The 20056-nt window shown below is 39.3% G+C and overlaps 2 protein-coding genes across 4 annotated transcripts in view; both read right to left on the bottom strand.

Moving 5' to 3' along the window:
- Positions 1–3512: 3512 nt before the first annotated feature.
- LOC124280862 (SNARE-associated protein Snapin-like) lies at positions 3513–11142 on the bottom strand. Its single transcript, XM_046716856.1, has 4 exons — positions 10984–11142; positions 8502–8548; positions 7053–7171; positions 3513–4510 (listed from the first exon to the last, which is right to left on the bottom strand). Exons 1-4 carry the CDS (start codon positions 11124–11126, stop codon positions 4418–4420), a joined length of 402 nt encoding a protein of 133 aa, XP_046572812.1. The 5' UTR covers positions 11127–11142; the 3' UTR covers positions 3513–4417.
- Positions 11143–15026: 3884 nt separating this feature from the next.
- LOC124280838 (mucin-5AC-like) overlaps positions 15027–20056 on the bottom strand; it is a 36867-nt gene continuing 31837 nt past the window's right edge. For all 3 annotated transcript variants that reach the window (XM_046716838.1, XM_046716822.1, XM_046716830.1), the window contains exons 21-23: positions 18902–19103; positions 18218–18325; positions 15027–17250 (exon numbers count right to left, since the gene is read on the bottom strand). The gene's annotated coding sequence lies outside the window, so the exon portion shown is untranslated. The remainder of the gene's footprint in view (positions 17251–18217; positions 18326–18901; positions 19104–20056) is intronic.

Genomic DNA, 20056 nt, shown 5'->3' with positions numbered 1-20056 from the left:
CTTATCTGATTGGCTACTGTGAGAATGTGGAGCCAGCAAAGGGAGATAATATAATTATCGGGCCGAGCCGTAGATGCATACAGGGTATGGTGGAGATTTATCGGAATGTATACCCTAGAGATTATCGAGGATGGCAGTGATCCTAAACTGTTAATCTTATCAACATACTCAGACTGTTTCACACTCATTGGCACACATTCAAGTTTAACAGCCAGCTTACAAAAGTGACCCTTCAATAATGTCGCTGAGTATACATCAATACAACTGCATTCATGTAGAATTTCAGGTACATAACTGTAGATAATACACTCACAGTCTACTACACTCAGACGAACATGTGTCGCCTCATCTGTAGTCAATCCAATCAGTGTCGATGAATCATTTCAACAAGTGTAGATGTACTTGGGACTGGATGTGTCTCACTTAACTTTGGCATCAGTGGGACACACGTTTTACCTTTAGCAATACGCGAAATCAATGACAGTGACAATTTATCTTCCTAGGATTGGTCCGTATTTCAGAGATGTTTGGTTTGTGTTGTTCAATGCTCTTAGCAATATTCCATCAGTCTCTAAATAATCACAAGTTAGACCAACTAGGGTCCATTTCTGATAGGACTAACCATCTTACTGTTAATCTCTATTATCCAGGGTCAGGGCCCTCTTCCATCGACCCGTGAAGATCTAGGTTTTAATTGGTCTTCAGTAACCCATGCTTGTTGTAAGAGGCGACTAACAGGATCGGGTGGTCAGGCTTACTGACTTGGTTGACACGTGTCATTGTAAACCCAAAGTCACTGTGTTCTTTAATCTGATTGGTTGAAAAACGTGATCAAATGGTATTTGATTCCCGGAAATTCTCTGCGTATTAATACATACAAACATCGCTCACACCATTGTATTGTTACGTCGTCAGCTGTGATGACGTCATTAAGATCATATTGTGACGTAAAGTCCGAATGACGTCACAAATGAGCAGTTCCATATGCTACCATGGGAGACAGCCGAAACGGCCGGCTGATGACATTTCACTGCTGTACCCGTACTCGATGTCAATGAGAGCAGGCACAAAAAACGTGTGTGGACCTTTCGGTTTACTTTTGTGTTTACACGCCGTCGGTTTCAAATTAAATATTCCCGTGCTTCCGATAACTCAATAACACCCGGAAATTCGCCAACACATGATGTTTATCTCCTAATTGTATCCCAATTACTTACAGACCCGTGCCACTTGACGTAACTTTCATTGACTTACATGTTAATTTAGTGTAGCATAGATAATTTTCATGAATTCAATTTTCGTATGATCCAAGTCAAATTTTGCACATTTATGAGGAATCATCTTACCTACGATCACATAATTTCTGTTTAATTTTCTGTTGCTTATTTATCGAATGGCAACGATTTAATCAACATATGTACAGTGCCGTGAACTCCTTTAACATGGCGGCCTATGGGATTGTGCATTGTGGAACTATACGTAAGTTGATAAATGTGATGTCATTAGTTAAATAGAGGTCGGAAAATTGATGTGCACAGAGCAGAGATGATTTCAAATTTGCCTGTCAAATTTTACAAAGATCTATCCTAAACTCACCTCATGAAAATTATTCATGCTACACTGAAATAACATGTAAGTCTATGGAAATGACGTCAAGTGTCCGAATATAACTGGCACGGGTCTGTAGATTGATGCTCATGCTGTTGATCCCTGGATTGTCTGGTCCAGACTGGATTATTTACATACCGCCGCAATATAGCTGGAATATTGCTGAGTGCAGCATAAAACTAAACTCAATCAATCAATCACTCTTCCATGAATTGATCCTATTGCCAATGCATCTGTTCAACGCCACTGGTTTCAAGTTGGTTTCTGGACAGAATGCAGTGTGACAACCTGATCCTCAATCCTGTCTCCCCTGTGGGGGGATCTCTGAACCAGGACAGGTTCCCAAAACCTAATGCTTGTCTCCCTATATGGATCCATGGCCACAATAGGTCTAGCAAACCCATGTTCATCTACCTGCATGGATCCTTAGTCAGAATAGATCCGGAGTACCTCTTGCATGTCTTCCCATATGGATCCTGGCCCAACACTTACCTGTGACTTAGCTGACTGTGTCATCGCATGTCGACAGAGTGTGACATGCTCAAGGACAAGCACAGTTTTGTCTGACCCCTGACTCAGTTATCGACACACTGCCATGAATACCTGGAAAAATGCTGACTGAAGCATAAACAACACACACAACAACGAACCTTACTGGCCCTAGCAGGTGACACCTGTTGCAAGAAAACAGACAAGTGTTGTCATCCTGAGTCTGGTTCTTCCTGAGTCTGATTCTTCGTGTGTCAGCAATGAGTGAGTGAGTGAGTATGATTTTACGCCGCTTTTAGCAATATTCCTGCAATATCACGGCAGGGGACACCAGAAATGGGCTTCACACATTGTACCCATGTTGGGAATCGAACCCGGGTCTTCAGTGTGATGAGCAAACGCTTTGACCACTAGGCTACCCCACCGCCTGTGTCAGCAATGAAGACATTATGAGAGAAGGAATCACAAGTGTTTATGGATGATCAACTTCTTTATTGTACAATAGAGAAGTTTCTGTACAGATACTTATATAATATCGTTTTCAAGCATACCAAAACGTTATTGTTCAATAAAGAAGTTGATCATCCATAAACACTTGTCATTCCTATTACTTACAACTCCTAGAAACCCTCAAACTGTTCATTATGAGAGAAGTGTCTTCTTTAACAAACTGCCTACTTCTGTACAACAGAAAGTATACACAAGAAAGCTGTATTTGACAAAAATGACAAACCTTAAAAGCTTAAAGGCAGTCACCATAACACAACTGTTATCCCAATTTTTCTATTATTTCATTTTTAGCCCCTATCACAGTGTCAGGGCTTCACACATTGTACCCATGTGGGAATAGAACCAGGGTCTTCTGCGTGATGAGCGAACGGTTTAACCACTTGGCTATCCTACCGCCCCTGAAGTTCTGACTGAAACTACACAGATGCTGATCCTGACACAATACAGGGTGTATTACATCATCATATTGTTTCCTGGAGTAACGGCATATCATTTTGTTTCAGAATTTCTGCTGGTTAAGATGTTCCAGAGTTAAAAATATATCTGTCATGAAAATAAACAAGTTTGGTTTCATCTTGTTTCTATCTGCGGGTTCCTTGTCACATACATTTTGTTGGTTGTTTAACGCTGCACTCAGCAATATTCCATCTATATGGTTGCGGTCTGTAAATATCGAATCAAGACCAGACAATCCAGTGACCAACATCATGAGCATCGATCTACCCAAATGGGATATGATGACATGTGTCAACCAAGTCAGCAAGCTTGACCACCTGATCCTGTTAGTCGCTTCTTTTGACAAGCATGGGTTACTGAAGACCAATTCTAACCCGGATCTTCACGGGTTATATGAGGAAAGAGAGGGTATATACATAGACTGTTATCAAAAATAAAACAATAACTGCTGACAATTTCATCCATTCATTTTCATACATAATTTAAATACTGTTGAGTGATATTTTTTCTTCATACGCATGTACATTTCATACCGTCATGTAAGTTTCATACGGACTTGTCTGCAATCTATCAGATTTTAGATGTATGACAAGACTTACACAGGTTACCACTCAGTTTAACTCACGTGATATAACCGATTAACCCTTCAACATGTGCAATACAAGGGTATATACAAAAACAACAACACAAAATATGGAATGTGTAGTGGAATCGGGATTCCATTGTTCTTCTTGATCTGCAGAGTGTCTTGGATTTCTTCATAGACTCATAGTTCAAATTTTGAATGTGGAAACACTACCTAAAGTAGACAAAGGAATGTAGGCACATACACATTACCAAGATTAAACACTTTACACTTCCAAGACCTGTTAGAATTAAGACACAATAACATTAAGAATTTCTTTCCGTAGTTGAAGGAATTATCACTCCCAAACTTTAACTTATAGCAGTCATTAATGAACATGATTTCACATCAATACTTAACATTGAATTTGTCTTTATGCTTTAAAATTAAACCTACAAAAGTTGTGCAAAAATCACTTTGTGGTAATAAATCCACAAGAGGGAGCTAGAAGCTGCAGAATTGTTTAATACTGCACACTGAACACACAAGGATAAAACATAAATTTCACTATTCATAAATAATAACAAAGCCAGAACATTAAACACTTTTCGTGCAAAACCATCCATCATAAATCCTGTGTTTGTAATGTTGATAACAGTCCCCTTGATTTCACTCCCTCAACAGAATGTAATAATCACACTGGAATTGGCATGGCTGTGGCCATTAGACAAACACAAGCTGTACATTGTTCATAACTTATTAAACATCGCTTTGACACGACAAGATGTTTCAGTTTGGTGGCACAGGAGTAACCGGGTCAAGCATGGACTTTCTCCGAGCTGTTTCCTTGGAAACACTGTTGTGTAACTTGTTAAGTCGCTCCTGGAAACAGAAAAAAAAAATAATCAGACTGAGCGTGATCTATATGAAATCAGTCAGTGGTTAGAGTTATCTGCCCCTAAAAGCGACTCTGCAATACAAGGACAGCAACGTCCTGGAAAAGGCCCAGGTATTTAAAACAAAAATGACCAGAAATAATTAAAACAATATCTCAGTGATGAGATAAATATATATCCAGTGAAACTTTTTGTTCCTGTGAAGACAAAAGACATTACGTGTCATTTCATATCTAAAAAGAGTTATGCAAGCCTCAAATCCCACACCTAATTTACATGGCCTATTCTTAAGATCTTTGTTGAATGGCGGCAATCGTGTGAAACTTTGTACCTTAAAATGTATGTTAATGTTGCACAAGAACAAACATGTTCCGCACCATTAACTACAGTTCACAAAACCCATATGACATGGATGCCTGTAATGTCAATAGTGCTTGCACATTCGGACATGAGTATGTAGCGGCCATAAAATCTCCGAGTACTGTGCAGGGATGTGAACAACGGATATTCTGATCTGAAGCTGGACACCTTGTCCACATGACCAAAGAGGTTAAACCCTTTCAGCAAGCTGACTGGGTAAGGGTGACATCTGTGTGTCGCCCTGCTGCATCTAGTAAAATGTCAACAGTCCTAACACAATTTGGACAGGACCGTCTGCAATGTCCAATACTGCACACGCAATCTGACATGACTGTCTCTAATGTTAATACTGGTAAAAACATTGCAAATGACAGTCTGACTGAGTCTGTTATATGAATACTTTTGTGTGTTGTTTCATGACACACTCCGAAATATTCCAGCTATATGACGGCAATCTGAGATGAGATCCATCAATGAAGTCAACGAGTCTGACCATCCAGTCCAGTTAGTTGCCTCTTAAGTGAGTGAGTGAGTTTAGTTTATGCTGCACTCTCAGCAATATTCTAGCTTATGGTGGCAGTGTGTAAATAATTGAGTTTGGATCAGACAATCCAGTGGTCAACAGCATGAGCATCGATCTAAGCAATTGGGATACGATGACATGTGTCAACCAAGTCAGTGAGCCGCAGGATCCCATTAGTTGCCTCTTACGAATAGCATGGGTTACATTCGTGACCAACCCGTGTTATTCCGGGACAAGCCGAATAGCGACTCGTGCCCCTCTGGAAGGATTTCATATTGGCGCATGAACGTCAGCACTACTTTAAACAAGAACGATAACTCTATCCCTGTTTGATTCCAATGTTTCTTAATTATCACCGAAGCACATGTACATTGTTTTGCTAGGTTGTTGTTTTGGGGGTTTGTTTACTTATTTATTTTAAAGAATTAACCTCTTTGATACAACTAAAAGAAGGAACAAAACATATTTGTTAAAGACATATTCAAATGTAATTATTACCAGCTGTTAACCTTATAATTCCAATTAGGGTTTACTAATCACAAATGGGAATTTTTTTATTGAATATGCCAATAACAGTTTAAAAATTTCAGCTACATTAAATCCAAAGCACATACTCAAGAATGACTTTAAAATATTTCTCAAACTGAACATTCGTGTAATCTTGCTGTCATACCCCTGGTGGAATTTTAAATGAATTCGCTGAAAAAAATATATATGACCAAAAAATAGTCAGACTAAAATATCCCCAGAGATGTGAAATATAAGCCAAATGTTTGAGACTAAAGTTGATTAGTTACAATTTACATACAAATATAATATTATTGTTTTGAAACTCGTAGCGATTTATAATTACATTTCCTAAAATTGTTGGAAGCGCACGTACAATCTTCATAACAAGCCCGCAAGATCATCAGAAATACACTCAGTTGGACCCATGAGAGCCGTTATGTCAACAAACGCACGTGCGTGTATTTGAATCTCTCACCGTCAATCGCATGATTCTTATTAAAACAGGGGTGGAAATAAGCCATTGCCCGACGTCCGAGTCCAGTGTTTTATTCTGTCGGGCAAGGAAATTTGTATATCACACTGTACCGGTGTCCAGTTGACTTTCCAATGTTAATTATGTTGTTTATTTAAAAAATCAAGAAGAAAACGGTTGGTATAGTGGAAAAATTATCAGGGCAAGTGACTTTACATGTGCCACTGTACCGGAGTACACTATCAATTTTAAAGTTATTTCCACCACTGTTAAAACTTCAAAATAGGCAGCAAAATCCTGTTAGCTACGTTCTTTGTACTTTCAATATGGTGATATATATTTTTCATTTAAACAATGACATAATGCCATAAACGATTTAAGTACTCGGGATTATTTTTATCAAAGCACCACGGTCATTTACGCATCGTTTTGGATTGGTTTGTCGTATTTTCGCTTGTCGTATTTTAAGCACATAACAAGCATCGAGAGGCGGACGAGTCTTCTTGGAGTTTACGGAAAGGGGCGAGTGGTGACGAATGCATGGGATAATGAAGACCAATTCTAACCCGGATCTTCACGGGTCTGACCTTCTGTAATGTGAATACCGATCACAAAACCATCTGAAACATCGAAACTGAACACACAATCATCGATGGTTTGTACCTGGACATTTTGCAGGATGTTGTTGACGAGTGTCACTCTGCGCCGAGAGGTGTTCAGTTTCTTCACATAGGGTTCAAGGTCAACTGGATTCTGCTCACATTCTGTTATCTTCCTCAATTCTTTAAAACACAAACATTACAAGGATAAACTGTCTGTGATAAGATACACTCAAATATGTACAAAACATGCATGAAGGGTCTCATATTAACATCCGAAATGCACTGAATCGGTAGGCTCTTACCACGGCACAAGACCTTCGGTTTGGTCTGTTTCGGTTTGGTATTTGCGATATGATCATAATACAGGAAAGAAAAGAAACACATAGATTTTGACAAAATGATTCAATCTCTAGACATTTTGGAAAAGGTTTAAAAAGGTTAAAATGATGGTACGAAAAACGAAAATACAGATTTTTTGGATTGCATTATGGTCTACCGTTTCACCCCTACTGAATGGAATGCATCCGTATCACCAGCCTAATAAGCAATATATAAACAGAATCATATGACTAATAAGCTATGCAATACATACACAACACGAATTTGAAACAGTCACGGATATTCAAAGATGAGGCCTCTATAATTTTATGATAAACTTCCAGGGTATCATATTTGTTTGCTTGTTTGTTATTAAACACATCACTTAGCAATGTTTCAGTTATACGATGGCCGTCTGTAAATAATCAAGTCTGGACCAGACAAACCAGTGATTGATATCACAAGCATCGATCTACGCAATTGGGACACGATGACATGGGTCAACCAAGTCAGTGACCACTTAGCAATGTTTCAGTTATACGATGGCCGTCTGTAAATAATCAAGTCTGGACCAGACAAACCAGTGATTGATATCACAAGCATCGATCTACGCAATTGGGACACGATGACATGGGTCAACCAAGTCAGTGAGCCTGACCACTCGATCCCGTTAGTTGCCTTTTACAACAAACATGGGTTACTGAAGACCAATTCTAACCTGGATCTTCAGGAGATACTGTGTACCATCATCGGCCTCTTCAGTGTTTTGGGATAAGGTGATAGCTGGTTACCCCAGCTAAGCATAGCTCTTAGACCCCTTTCCAATATTGCCCATCAAGCTGCCTTTTAACAATCCTGAAGGTTATGTCCTCTTTTACAATCCACGGGCTTAGTTGTGAGTTATGGTTAACCAGCTCAACTCTTTTAGTTTTTAATAAAATAGTCCAGTGTAATCTGACATAAATCTGTACAACTTATGTTAATAAAGTTTAATGCAACAAAATGGATACCCAAGATTCACAGCATGGTAAACAATCATGGTCCTGTGGTAGAGAGCTGGCTAATTAGATCATCATGTTAGCCTACAAGATCGCCGGCAACATGAGTTCGATCCCATGTTTGGTGCTAACTGGAGTCCAAAGGAAAGATCAGTAGTCCAAAATTGGAGCGGTCATCTAGTACTGGTACTCACCTTCTGCAAGACAGTCTATCTGTTGCCTTAGTTCCACTTGACCATCTCTGCAACACGCATATACTGGTTAGTTCCCCACCACATACCAGACACATCACTGTATGTGTAGTATAGCAGCAATGGCTATCAACTGAGTACATTGCTTAGCAAAATCAACATCATACACTAGTGGTGATCCGATTAATTGAAATAATCGAAGATTGGTCACAGTGACTAAACGACCAAGCAATCGATCACGTTTTCTTATAATCGAACACAAACAATTCTGGAACACTTGTTTTCATAAACAATATTTTTCACAAGGTTGGTTTTGTCTGTTACCTTTCATAATCATTATAAGCTCGTTCCAAGTCATGATTGAATTTATCTTAAAGACTCCAAGAAATTTATGTTCCTAACATACTAGTCATCCTTTAAAGATGTGAAATTTTGCCCAAACCCTACAAAATAACTACATGGTTTTTTTCCTTATTTTTTTGTGCATTAACAAATTTCATAAATGACGCTAACCAATTATTTTCGATGATTGATCAGTGGTAATGAACCAATCATCAATTATGAGATTTTAACCAATTCCCAACACTATCATACACCTCTGTGATCTGTCTCATGTTGGACAAATATCCTTCCAAAACAGAAATGTCATCTATATTTAACATGTACGATACAACTGAATATCTTACAGTAGTTCCAACAACTACCCCTGTTTTCAAACCTGTTACTTATTAGTGTTATTTGTGAAATAGTCAGCATTTCAACTTTACCATATCACTTCATTCACCTTTGTGAAACTATGAACATATATTTTTTGTCTGCTGAAAAAGTGTAAGATTATTTCTGTGTCCAGACATGAGTGTCAATCAAAACAGTGGAAATAGAACTTTTTCTTCAACATACTGCACCAAACATTTCAACTGTCAAACAGCATCTCTTCAGCAAAACTACATTTAATGTCATCTCTGACATTACATATATACCCTCGCGTCATGGGTTTCCGTGGTATTAAGAAATTTACAACTATGAATACGATCGCTGATATTGTCAAGTCATATAAACATAACCTAGAGTTAGACGACATACCTTTGTATAATTTAATGTCAATAAAACACTTTTGTCATTCTGAAGTTCATCGTTGTCCGTATCGGACGACAGGCAGCCATTGTGCACAAACTCTGGTGACGTCATATGTTTCCGTGGTATTTCCTACAGATCAACTTACGGGCGCACAGCACATGTCACAACCTCGCACGTTGTCAACAGCCAATCCGGAAGTGTCAATGTAGGTTTACAGTAATAACAAAGTTGATAAGCTGTAATACAGTCAATGGTTTTATAGAATTAACAGAATAGTCACATTTCTTCAGCCTAAAATTCCAGTTCACAAAATATGTAGTTGATCAACGGAATACTATCGAAATGAAAAGTGAAAAACGACTTAAGAGATGACCCTATCGGGCTTCCAAGTTTAAAAATAGAGCAGGGATTCCCTCCTTAGGTCATGTGATTATTTTCATTGATTACATCAGCTAGCAGACGAAATGCCATGTTTGGAAAACTTTGAAGCTGAATAAGTTTATAGAAAATGTTTGTAAAGATCACACCAAAAGTGCATTACGTACAGACATAATGTTGCATTAGTTTTTAATAGCTCGATGACTGCACGCACGCGAAATTGATGAAAGTTGGAACATTTTTGCTCTCAGCCGTGATGATCGACTGATGAACGAAAACAATCGATAGGTGGCGGCATTTGGTGAGTGGCTTCGCGTGAGAAATTTTGTCATTAGCAAATACCACGGAAACGTAAGTACCACGGAATCATATGACGGCATGGTACCCCTATTATATTTATCATAATGAATAAGAAATGCAATTATCAATGTGTCATCTGGCAATAGACATAAACCAGATTTTCCCAGATTTGTTTATCATATACAATGAATGGTGCAGAAAGGTAAACAAACAGGTGTTGATGACTTGGTAAATGAGCACTAATTATGTATGACAGCACCAATGATCCGGTGATGGAGTGTTGGCTAAAAAAACAAGGTGACGAACTAGTGTGTGTGATCCTCCATGTGGCATTAATTGAATTCGAAAAATGTGTGCAGAGTAAATTTGCATTAATCCCACAATATGATTAAGTAAGTCCCTTTGTCATGTTTTGTAGTACACCATGTATAATTCAAAATGGAGATTCCTACTGTCTTCACATGACCATCCCTCTTGCCAGACACTGACGGTGTGTCAGGCGACCAGCCATTATCACAATATGCCGATTTGAAGATATTCTTTCTATTCTTTTCAAAGACTGACCATATACTAGTAGTTAATGGACAGCATTTACTTTATTGTTAATTTTATACAGTTAACGACAGCTCTTTCTTTAGCCATCTCGTCCACTCGTTTCTTCAGTGACGAGAGTGGGAGGGGCAAATGTCACTCACTATTACGCCGTGTACATTTCAGTGTCAGCACTTACCTGACGCACGACACCCTCTCGTCAATCTCCTCAACTGCAGGTTTCAGAAGATCAACCAGTCCGTTTGCGATTGCGTCCCGCGTTCGTGTATCTAATGGTTTGTCACTCGATGGTGAAGTAATTGGAGACTGAACTTCCGCCATTGTGATGTTTTGTAAGGGGAAGTAACTCTAATTTACTACTTTGTCTTCATCATGATTTTCCACGTTCAAATCAGCAAACTGGCTATCGTTTTGGATTCTGTTGGTGTTTTGGCAGATTTGGTTCAAACTGCTGGGGCACCTATGTGCAACTAAGAAATAAACCCAAGATTTATATGTAAGTGCGTCTAAAAAGAAATGACAAAACAACTATTGTGACATATGAATCTTGAGACTAAAATTCGAGTGAGTGAGTTGGGTTTACGCCGCTTTTAGCAATATTCAAGCAATATCACAGTGTGGGACACCAGAAATGGGCTTCACATACTAGTATTGTATCCATGTGGGGAATCAAAACCTGAGTCTTTGGCGTGCGAGTGAACGCTTTTAACCATTAGGATACCCCACCGTCCCTATTAACCTTGAGAAATGTATATGGCATATTAGGATTGTGTGTTTGTTGCTTAACACTCATTTTAACAATACCCCAACTATATGAGGGAGTCCTGTTCATAACTGAGGGTAGAGGTGAGGTGAGGGTGAAATGGGTTTAACGTTGTGCTTGATAATATTTCGCTCATTCATGACGTGCATGCATGCGTGTGTATGTGCATAGGTGTGGCTGCTTGTACTAGTCCAGACTGAAGCTGGTTTTATAGTGCTAGCCCACTGAGATACCATGCCGCAGTGAAGCATGAATACCCCACTCAGACATACTGACTCCGAGTCCGACCAGTCCTTTGTTGTACCCATTAATGCTGAGCTAGGCAGGACCAACAAGTACCATATTTTAGCATCTGAGGGTAGACTTCACAATCCAGTGGTTGCTATTATGAGCACCAATCCACGCCACTGGGGCAGACTGACATGCAACAAACCACCCAAAGAATAAAGTGGCATCCATATTCAAGGTTCTCTTAGTGATGCTTAAACTCTGCTGCCCACCGGTGGCATAGCAACGGTCATCATTCTGTAGTTTTAATCACATCCACATGTGTGGCTCCTAGTGTTCAGCCCTTTTCTGCAATAACTTGAAGTGCACGTTCCCCATGTTTGACCACTTTCCAAACATCACTTACCCCTGCTCATTTACGGGACTTGTTGCAGCAAAGAGATTTTTTCAGCTCAAATTAAAGTGGCTAAACCTCAATGATGTCATTCAGTAATTATAACAGAAGATTTAACTGTTACACAATTCCTTGAGGCTTAGAACTTGTCAATCACATGCTGGTATTTGTACCCACATGCTGATATTTTTATGTACCTGTTGACACTTTCAGCTTACTCAGTTTTCACTTGATGGATGCAGCAGTAGCTCTGAAATGTTGTAGGAACAATAAAGGAAATGAGTGAGTTTAGTTTTATATTCCAACAATATCATGACACCAGAAATGGGCTGCACACATTGGACCCAAAAATAAAAGTAGGTTGGTTTGTTGTATAATGCTGCACTCAGCAATATCCTATCTATATGGCATCAGTCTGTAAATATTCGAGTCTGAACCAGACAATCCAGTGATCCACTTCATGAGCATCGATCTATGCAATTGGGATACAATGATATGTGTCAACCAACTCAGTGACCCTGACCGCCTCTTATGACAATGCATCATGTAGCCTATAAAATCGCATTGTATTATTGAGGATGAACTATTCCAAGGTTGTACAATCCAGTACTCAGTCATTGTGTCCATGCAATCCACATCCGGAGGCAAAATGAGACAACAGGAACTACATGTGTCACATATTTACAAGAAATTTATTCCTTTTTTTGTTTCAATTTAAACACAGACATACATAGCACTATACTCACAAGACAGCTTCTTTATTATATACAAACCTATCTGCTATTGCTGGTGAATAATAGTCATCATCATAATAATAATTAGTAAAGAAAATGTGCAGGATTTACAGCACAGACACCAAACAACCATGCATTCAAATAACCGTAGATTTGTTGGGTTGTCTCCCCTTGCCATCAAAACAACTTTCATCAATCAGTTAAGATTTATAAATAGTAGTCTCCTGGATACTAACGACTCAACTGCATTTAACCTCTTAAACTAAATAATAAAATTAAAAAATGTACATTAATGTAGATACTATTAATGAATATCATGTGTCCTATCAATCTTTAGTTGGGACTGAGTAGGTTATAGGGTTTGGCTTAGATGCTTTTCTCTTAGCGCTAAGATAGTCGTAAGTGCTATACATTAACATTAACTTACTTACTTATCTTAGCTTAAGAGAGCTTCGAAAATCTAGGCCCTTTAGTATACCACTGAAAACAAATAATTAGGAATACCCAGATTCATTCTTTTTTCTGTGACTAGGGCTAATCTGATGTCATGATGAATTAACTACAGTCACAAGAAAAAAAAAATCTTGTTCTTTAGTTTTACTTTTTGAGTATAATATCAGATTTAAAGAAGTTAAATGCAATTATCACCCTGAAAAAGAACAATGCAGACATCACTGCAGACCCTTTCTGTTACTGTAGACACTTCCAAAGCACGAGTCCACTGCAATACTGAATGTAGGCATCAAGACATTCCTCAGGTATATAATAAGAACACAAACATTCAATTTCGACTGTATTTGCTTGAATAAATTGAAGAAATTCCAAGTATATACTAGCAAAAGGTACCTGAAACACCAATTTGTTCATCTTTATATAAAAACAGCAATTCCTATCAACATGTGTCTGTGAATCTCCATCGCAGCTAACAGTGATTGAGTGAATTTAGTTTTACACCACTTTTAGCAATATTCCAGCAATATTACGCAGGGGGACACCAGAAATTGGCTTCACACATTGTGCCCCATGTTGGGAATCAAACCTGTGTTTTCGGTGAGATGAGTCAATGCTTTAACCACAAGTCTACTCAACACCCCTAACTTTAACAGTATTTCAGTTCGATCATGTCATATTTTCTACTTTGTTGTGGTCGGAGCATGTGTATTCTGCTGACACACCAAGGATCATGATCTGGGTGATTTGAGGATTTGAACCCTTGACCAGCGGATCCACACAACTAAGGGACATAACTCTACACAGCCAAATGCAACTCATCAAAACAGTGGCCTACTTGAAAATCTCCTGTCTGCTGTGTTTCTTCCTGCAATGAAGGAGCCTTTTAATTCGTTAAATACTGTACATGAATACACCACATGGCGTCACTTCGAATGAGCTACCAGAAAAAGCATTCCTATGAGATGACATACATGAGCGAGCGATTTCCTTTGTCAAGTTAGTGAGATATTAAGATCACTTCTAAACCATAGCTTTGTTGGTGAATGATCTAGAGTTGTTGTCCCAACAATATGAAGACGATCCATCAAGACTCAGGGTGGCAGATTATCAAGATTACATCATCGTTCCTTCGTTTTCACAAATAGCAATTGCAATCAGCGTTTGAAGTACATATGAATTTCAATGAAGTATATGATACCACAAAAAACAAGACGCAAAAAAGACGAACCTCACATACAACAATGTTTATTTCTCAAGCTAAGGACGTTTGAATGAATATCTGCTCCACTCACACATGCAGAGAAATCATGGTCAAATCACACTGGATTGGATTATCTCCCTTTGTACAGTTGTAGTCTATGTGTCATTTTGTGTTTGTTTCCCAGCTGAACTTTCAACGGACATCTCATATTTTGACAGCAATACTGCCATGTGAACCTGGAATTACTGCTAGGCCGGTCAAACCAAACTAGTGGTCGATAGTATGATCAATGCTGAGACACAATGTAAGACCATCAGACAGGTCACGTATTGCACCTGGCTGACTACCGGAGTAGGACAAGCCCTACCCCTGGAAATATTGATACAATCATATGCTAACATGAACAGATGCAAATAAATTATTTGGATTGATAATCAAATTTTGTTAATTTTCTCATTTCTGGGAGTGCAACTGTACTCAGGCAAAAAAACGAAACATGCACGGTCATGACTTCAGCTTCCAAGGGCTGACCCAACTACAGACATAGGGGTTGAGTCATGAAGACCACAGTGTACTACGCAAGCCTCAATAACGTCAATAAATTAAAATAAATTCTGTGAGGTACCTCTTGATATCACAACGATGTATCCGTTACAGAGGAGGAAGACTAGTACAGTCATTTCCCAGGTTACTGTACCTCAGCAAAGCATCAACATTTAGTTAAGACAGGGGTATTTATCTCCATATAATTGATCATATTAAGATATTCAAAAAGATCAAATGACAATATGTTTCTGCTAAATGTCAGAGACATTAGTTGAGTACATTGGACAAAGGTGCACAGATGTAATGATTTATTATTACATGCTGATATAAGTTAATACATGTCTAGTGGATATATAGCAGTAGATGTCGATATGCCCTGTGGTCATACAGGAAACAGATATGCCCTGTGGCAATGTAACATATATCCATATGCCCATGGTCATACATATCCATATGCCAATGGTCATACATATCCATATGCCAATGGTCATACATATCCATATGCCAATGGTCATACATATCCATATGCTCATGGTCATACATATCTGTATGCCCATGGTCATACATATTTGTATGCTCACACACATCCATCTGCCCATGGTCATACACATCCATATGCCAATGGTCATACATATCCATATACCAATGGTCATACATATCCATATGCCAATGGTCATACATATCCATATGCCAATGGTCATACATATCCATATGCTCATGGTCATACATATCTGTATGCCCATGGTCATACATATTTGTATGCTCACACACATCCATCTGCCCATGGTCATACACATCCATATGCCAATGGTCATACATATCCATATGCCAATGGTCATACATATCCATATGCCAATGGTCATACATATCCATATGATCATGGTCATACACATCCATATGCCCTGTGTTTATATAGCACATGAAGTACCTTGTGATCATGTAGCATAAAGCTATGCCCTGAAACCATACAACATATCGATACGCCCTGTAGTCATACTGCAGACCAGTGTATGTCCACAGTTGACGGAGATCAGACACACGATACAAACACAGTTTAGTGATCAGACACTTTCATCACTCACACACTTATCAGACACAGATCACGTGGCACATTAAACCAGATAATTAGGTCACTACTATAATACTCCGATAACTGACATCCATTTATCTGTCTCTGTTATAAGTAGAGAGAGTTATGTCCCACGGGATCTGCCAGTGTCAATAGTCATTTCAACATTTCCAACAGAAACTACCTTAGCTATTTTTGAAATTGCTTGTTTTAAAGTACCATTTCTAAGGATCAGACTTGTTGAAACTATGCATACTTTTCGCTGATTAAACTGCCAAAATTAATAAGACATAACCTATATCCAGTGCAGACCATTCAGGAACCCAGGGTTAAAACTTTATTGTTGTTGTGAAAACAGCATCTGAGAAGTAAAATTAAATAAATATAATTGTCTTGAATAATTCTTTTCCAAAATGTGAACTACCATGTTATTCTGACTGCAAGCATAATTAACCCTTTAAGTACTGTCTACCCAAACTATGAAGGCAAGTCTGACAGTAACACCTGAAAACCATTTCCTTGTTCCACCACAAGTCTCTTCCCTCCAAGAGAGGTTGTAGTATCGAAGACCATGTTCTAGCAATGGCAACCACTTTCCATCTTTCTCAACATGATAAAATAATGAAATAAAAAAGAATATTGTCCCTTTGGAAACTGAGTAAAACTGGGAGCATATGTGTTTTGAATAAAACACCGCTTTAAAAGCTGAAGATACGGGTATGTACGATGTACAACACACAGTGTGCTTAAAACAGCACATCCACATACACATACAGCCTAGCTTCACGATCAGCCGTTCTTAAAGAACTCCTTCTTGAACTGGGAAACTTATCCGAGTTGTAATCGGTCTCGCTTTTGAAGTCTTTGTGTCAAAACTCTTTGACTTCTTCTTCCAACGCGTACGCTGCAGCTCACTCTCTTCTGATGCTTCATTGGATAGGTTTTCCCTGGCTGCTGATTGGCTGGACACCGCTGCAGCTGCTGCCTCAGATCGATGGAGTCGGGGATGTATTCAGCCATGTTTGTTCCAGTTGCAGCCTCTCTCCAGAGCCATCATCTGGTGGAGAAATGTGAACCAGTTTGGTATTTAGCTTGTTTAAAAAAATATTTCATTTAATGGCAAGTCAGCTTAAAGTGGGAAGCAACTCTGTGCATAAATTAAGCCCTCACCAATAATCTGAGTCTGGTGATAGCAAGCATCTATGGTATCGGGTTAAACTGGACACAATCGTCAAATTGAACATTGCGTGTCAGTGTGAGAGTGAGAGGGTGAGTGAGTGTGAGAGGGTGAGTGAGTTGGGTTTTATGTCACTGTTAGCAATATTCGAGCAATATCACGGCGGGGGACACCAGAAATGGGTTTTACACATTGTAGTCATGTGGGGAATTGAACCCAGGCCTTCGGCGTGACGAGCGAATGCTTTAACCACTAGGCTACCCTACCGCCCCAGTGAGAGTGAGTTTATGAGTGTGTAATGTGTGAGTGGGTTCTTGTGACAGCTTGTACTCATCCAGATTAACTAGCCTACCTAGATACCATACTGTAGTATTTATATGAATACCCCTCTCAGAAACACTGGACTGACTGAGCACCCAGTCCCTGTTCAATCCCCTTAATGCTGAGCACCAGGCAGAGTAACAGCAGGAAGTACCATTTTTAACATCATTTGGATGCCTGATCGAACCACTGACCATCTGCTGTCCTTGCAGATGCTCCTATCCACTTGCCCACCAGGGCATCCTATCTTTTAAGACAAGGGTCAGTGAGTGAGTTTAGTTCTATGTCAAGACTCTCAGCAATATTCCAGCTACATGGCGGCGCATCTGTAAATAATCGAGTCTGGACCAGACGATCTAGTGATCAATAGCATGAGCATCGATCTATGCAACTGGGATACAATAACATGTGTCAACCAAGTCAGCGAGCCTGACCACCCGATCCCATTTGTCGCCTCTTACGACAAGCATGGGTTACTGAAGATCAATTCTGCACAATCGCTGCAGGTGGTCACCAACAAACTTACCCTTCTGCGCTTTGCAGGTAATCCTTGCATATAGATATCACTGAGAGGGCGTGGTGCTCCATTCTCCCGTTGTCGGTTAATATCACGGTTGATGATTGGGACCCAATCCTGGAAGGGACATAATTCAAGCAGTGAAATTATCTTAAATGTGACGGAAAATGCTTGGTAGAGAATTGTAAGAGAATGGTTGCCAGGCAAACAAGGGGGATAACCATGGAGCATGTAAAGGTTTCAACAAATCATAAGTGAAGGTTACACAATCACATTTTAGGACAGAGCAATTCAATAATAATTTACTGATTTTCTTTGTCAGTATGTACAGGTATGTAAGGGGGACAATCTCCCAATGCAGGCCTTATGCTGTTTACAACGAGCACAAACGATGTTGCTAATAAATGAGCTTAGGTTTCTGGCACTCAAGGGAAGCAACTCTGTATAGCAAATTGTGTAATCCCTGTCCCCTAACATGCTAAATTATATCATGGAATATAAACATGTTATTATCTCTAAATTGTGCCTTCTTTTCAACTTCAAAGAAAAATACACATTGAACAATTCAAAATTACTTTTAACAATAAAACGTAATGGTTCCTAATAACCCAAAGATCATTGTCACACTTGTGCTTTTAACCACGAAACCATACAAAAGATATCATTGTGTATGATTTAAACACAGACACTTACAGCTGGCAAGACAGCCTGCCATGAATCATCCTCGTCTGTGGGTGGAGATGAGGGGGATGCGCTGTGTGACGGCGACGCCCCATCCGACCCAGCTCCGTTTATGAATGGCCGCTTGCCTCGGCTCTAACGTGAGCTGACACCGGGGGTGCGGAGGCAGGGCGGGCTTCCTGTTTCCTGTTGGCTTGGGGGGTATTGCTGGCTTCTGGAACAGCAACAACATACAGCTGTTGACTAGCTCCAGTGGAAAGTTTTGGCTTGGGCTGTTGTTGCTTCACCGAACAATATTCCAGCATCATTATCAAAGCAATTGAATTTTTGGCCCATACTAGTGATTGATATTGCGAGCACCATGCTGTTGAGGTACAAATACAGCGGACCAAGTCACCGCCTTTAACCACCAGATACATTACACGTTGTCTCTTGCCAAACATCAAAGGTTACTGGCTAATAATTGAAAATATAAACCAAGGAAATTTTCAAGTAGAGGGTCATCAATAGCCCCAAGTTAGGGAGGGAGAAGGCGATCAGGCCTCCTTCCACAATATTCCAGGTAAATCATACTTACATGCCAAATAAGTGGTAGATATGGTGAATAAAAGGCTTAAAATATGATTCAAGCGAAAAAAGGGTAAATATACTTTATAATTTTGATAGGATGGCTTGGATTACAACTATTGTGTTCGGCAAAAAAGGAGAGAGGGATAAGTCACTGGATTGGTCTTGGGCCAGTGTACATGCATACTGGAGTGGTGGGAGAGAGTAGCAATAATAAATAGTCAGGATAAGGAAATATATTGAATTTTACACTGCCAACCCAAAATGATGTAGTCTTGTTTAGCACCTTGTTTAGGAAATATATTGAATTTTACACTGCCAACCTAAAATGATGTAGTCTAGTTTAGCACCTTGATGAAAACAATGCAGACATACCTGGGCTTGGATTTAGAGGTAATTAAGTGGGATTTGAGACAATGAGATTAAACTGAGTAAGACATAAACACTAGACTTATTTATTATTATAGGATATTTATATAGCGCACATATCCATGTATCTAATACATGCTCAAGGCGCTGACATTTTTTCCCCTCGATCACTGGATGTCAAACTCAATGGCACATCGTATTATCAATCTCAACTCCCCGGGGAGCATACAA

Source organism: Haliotis rubra, unplaced genomic scaffold (assembly GCF_003918875.1).
Source record: "Haliotis rubra isolate DU_JTF1 unplaced genomic scaffold, ASM391887v1 Scf1079, whole genome shotgun sequence".
Lineage (NCBI taxonomy): Eukaryota > Metazoa > Mollusca > Gastropoda > Lepetellida > Haliotidae > Haliotis > Haliotis rubra.
The sequence above is the reverse complement of the archived record's forward strand: the minus strand, read 5'-3'. Positions and strand labels throughout refer to the sequence as shown.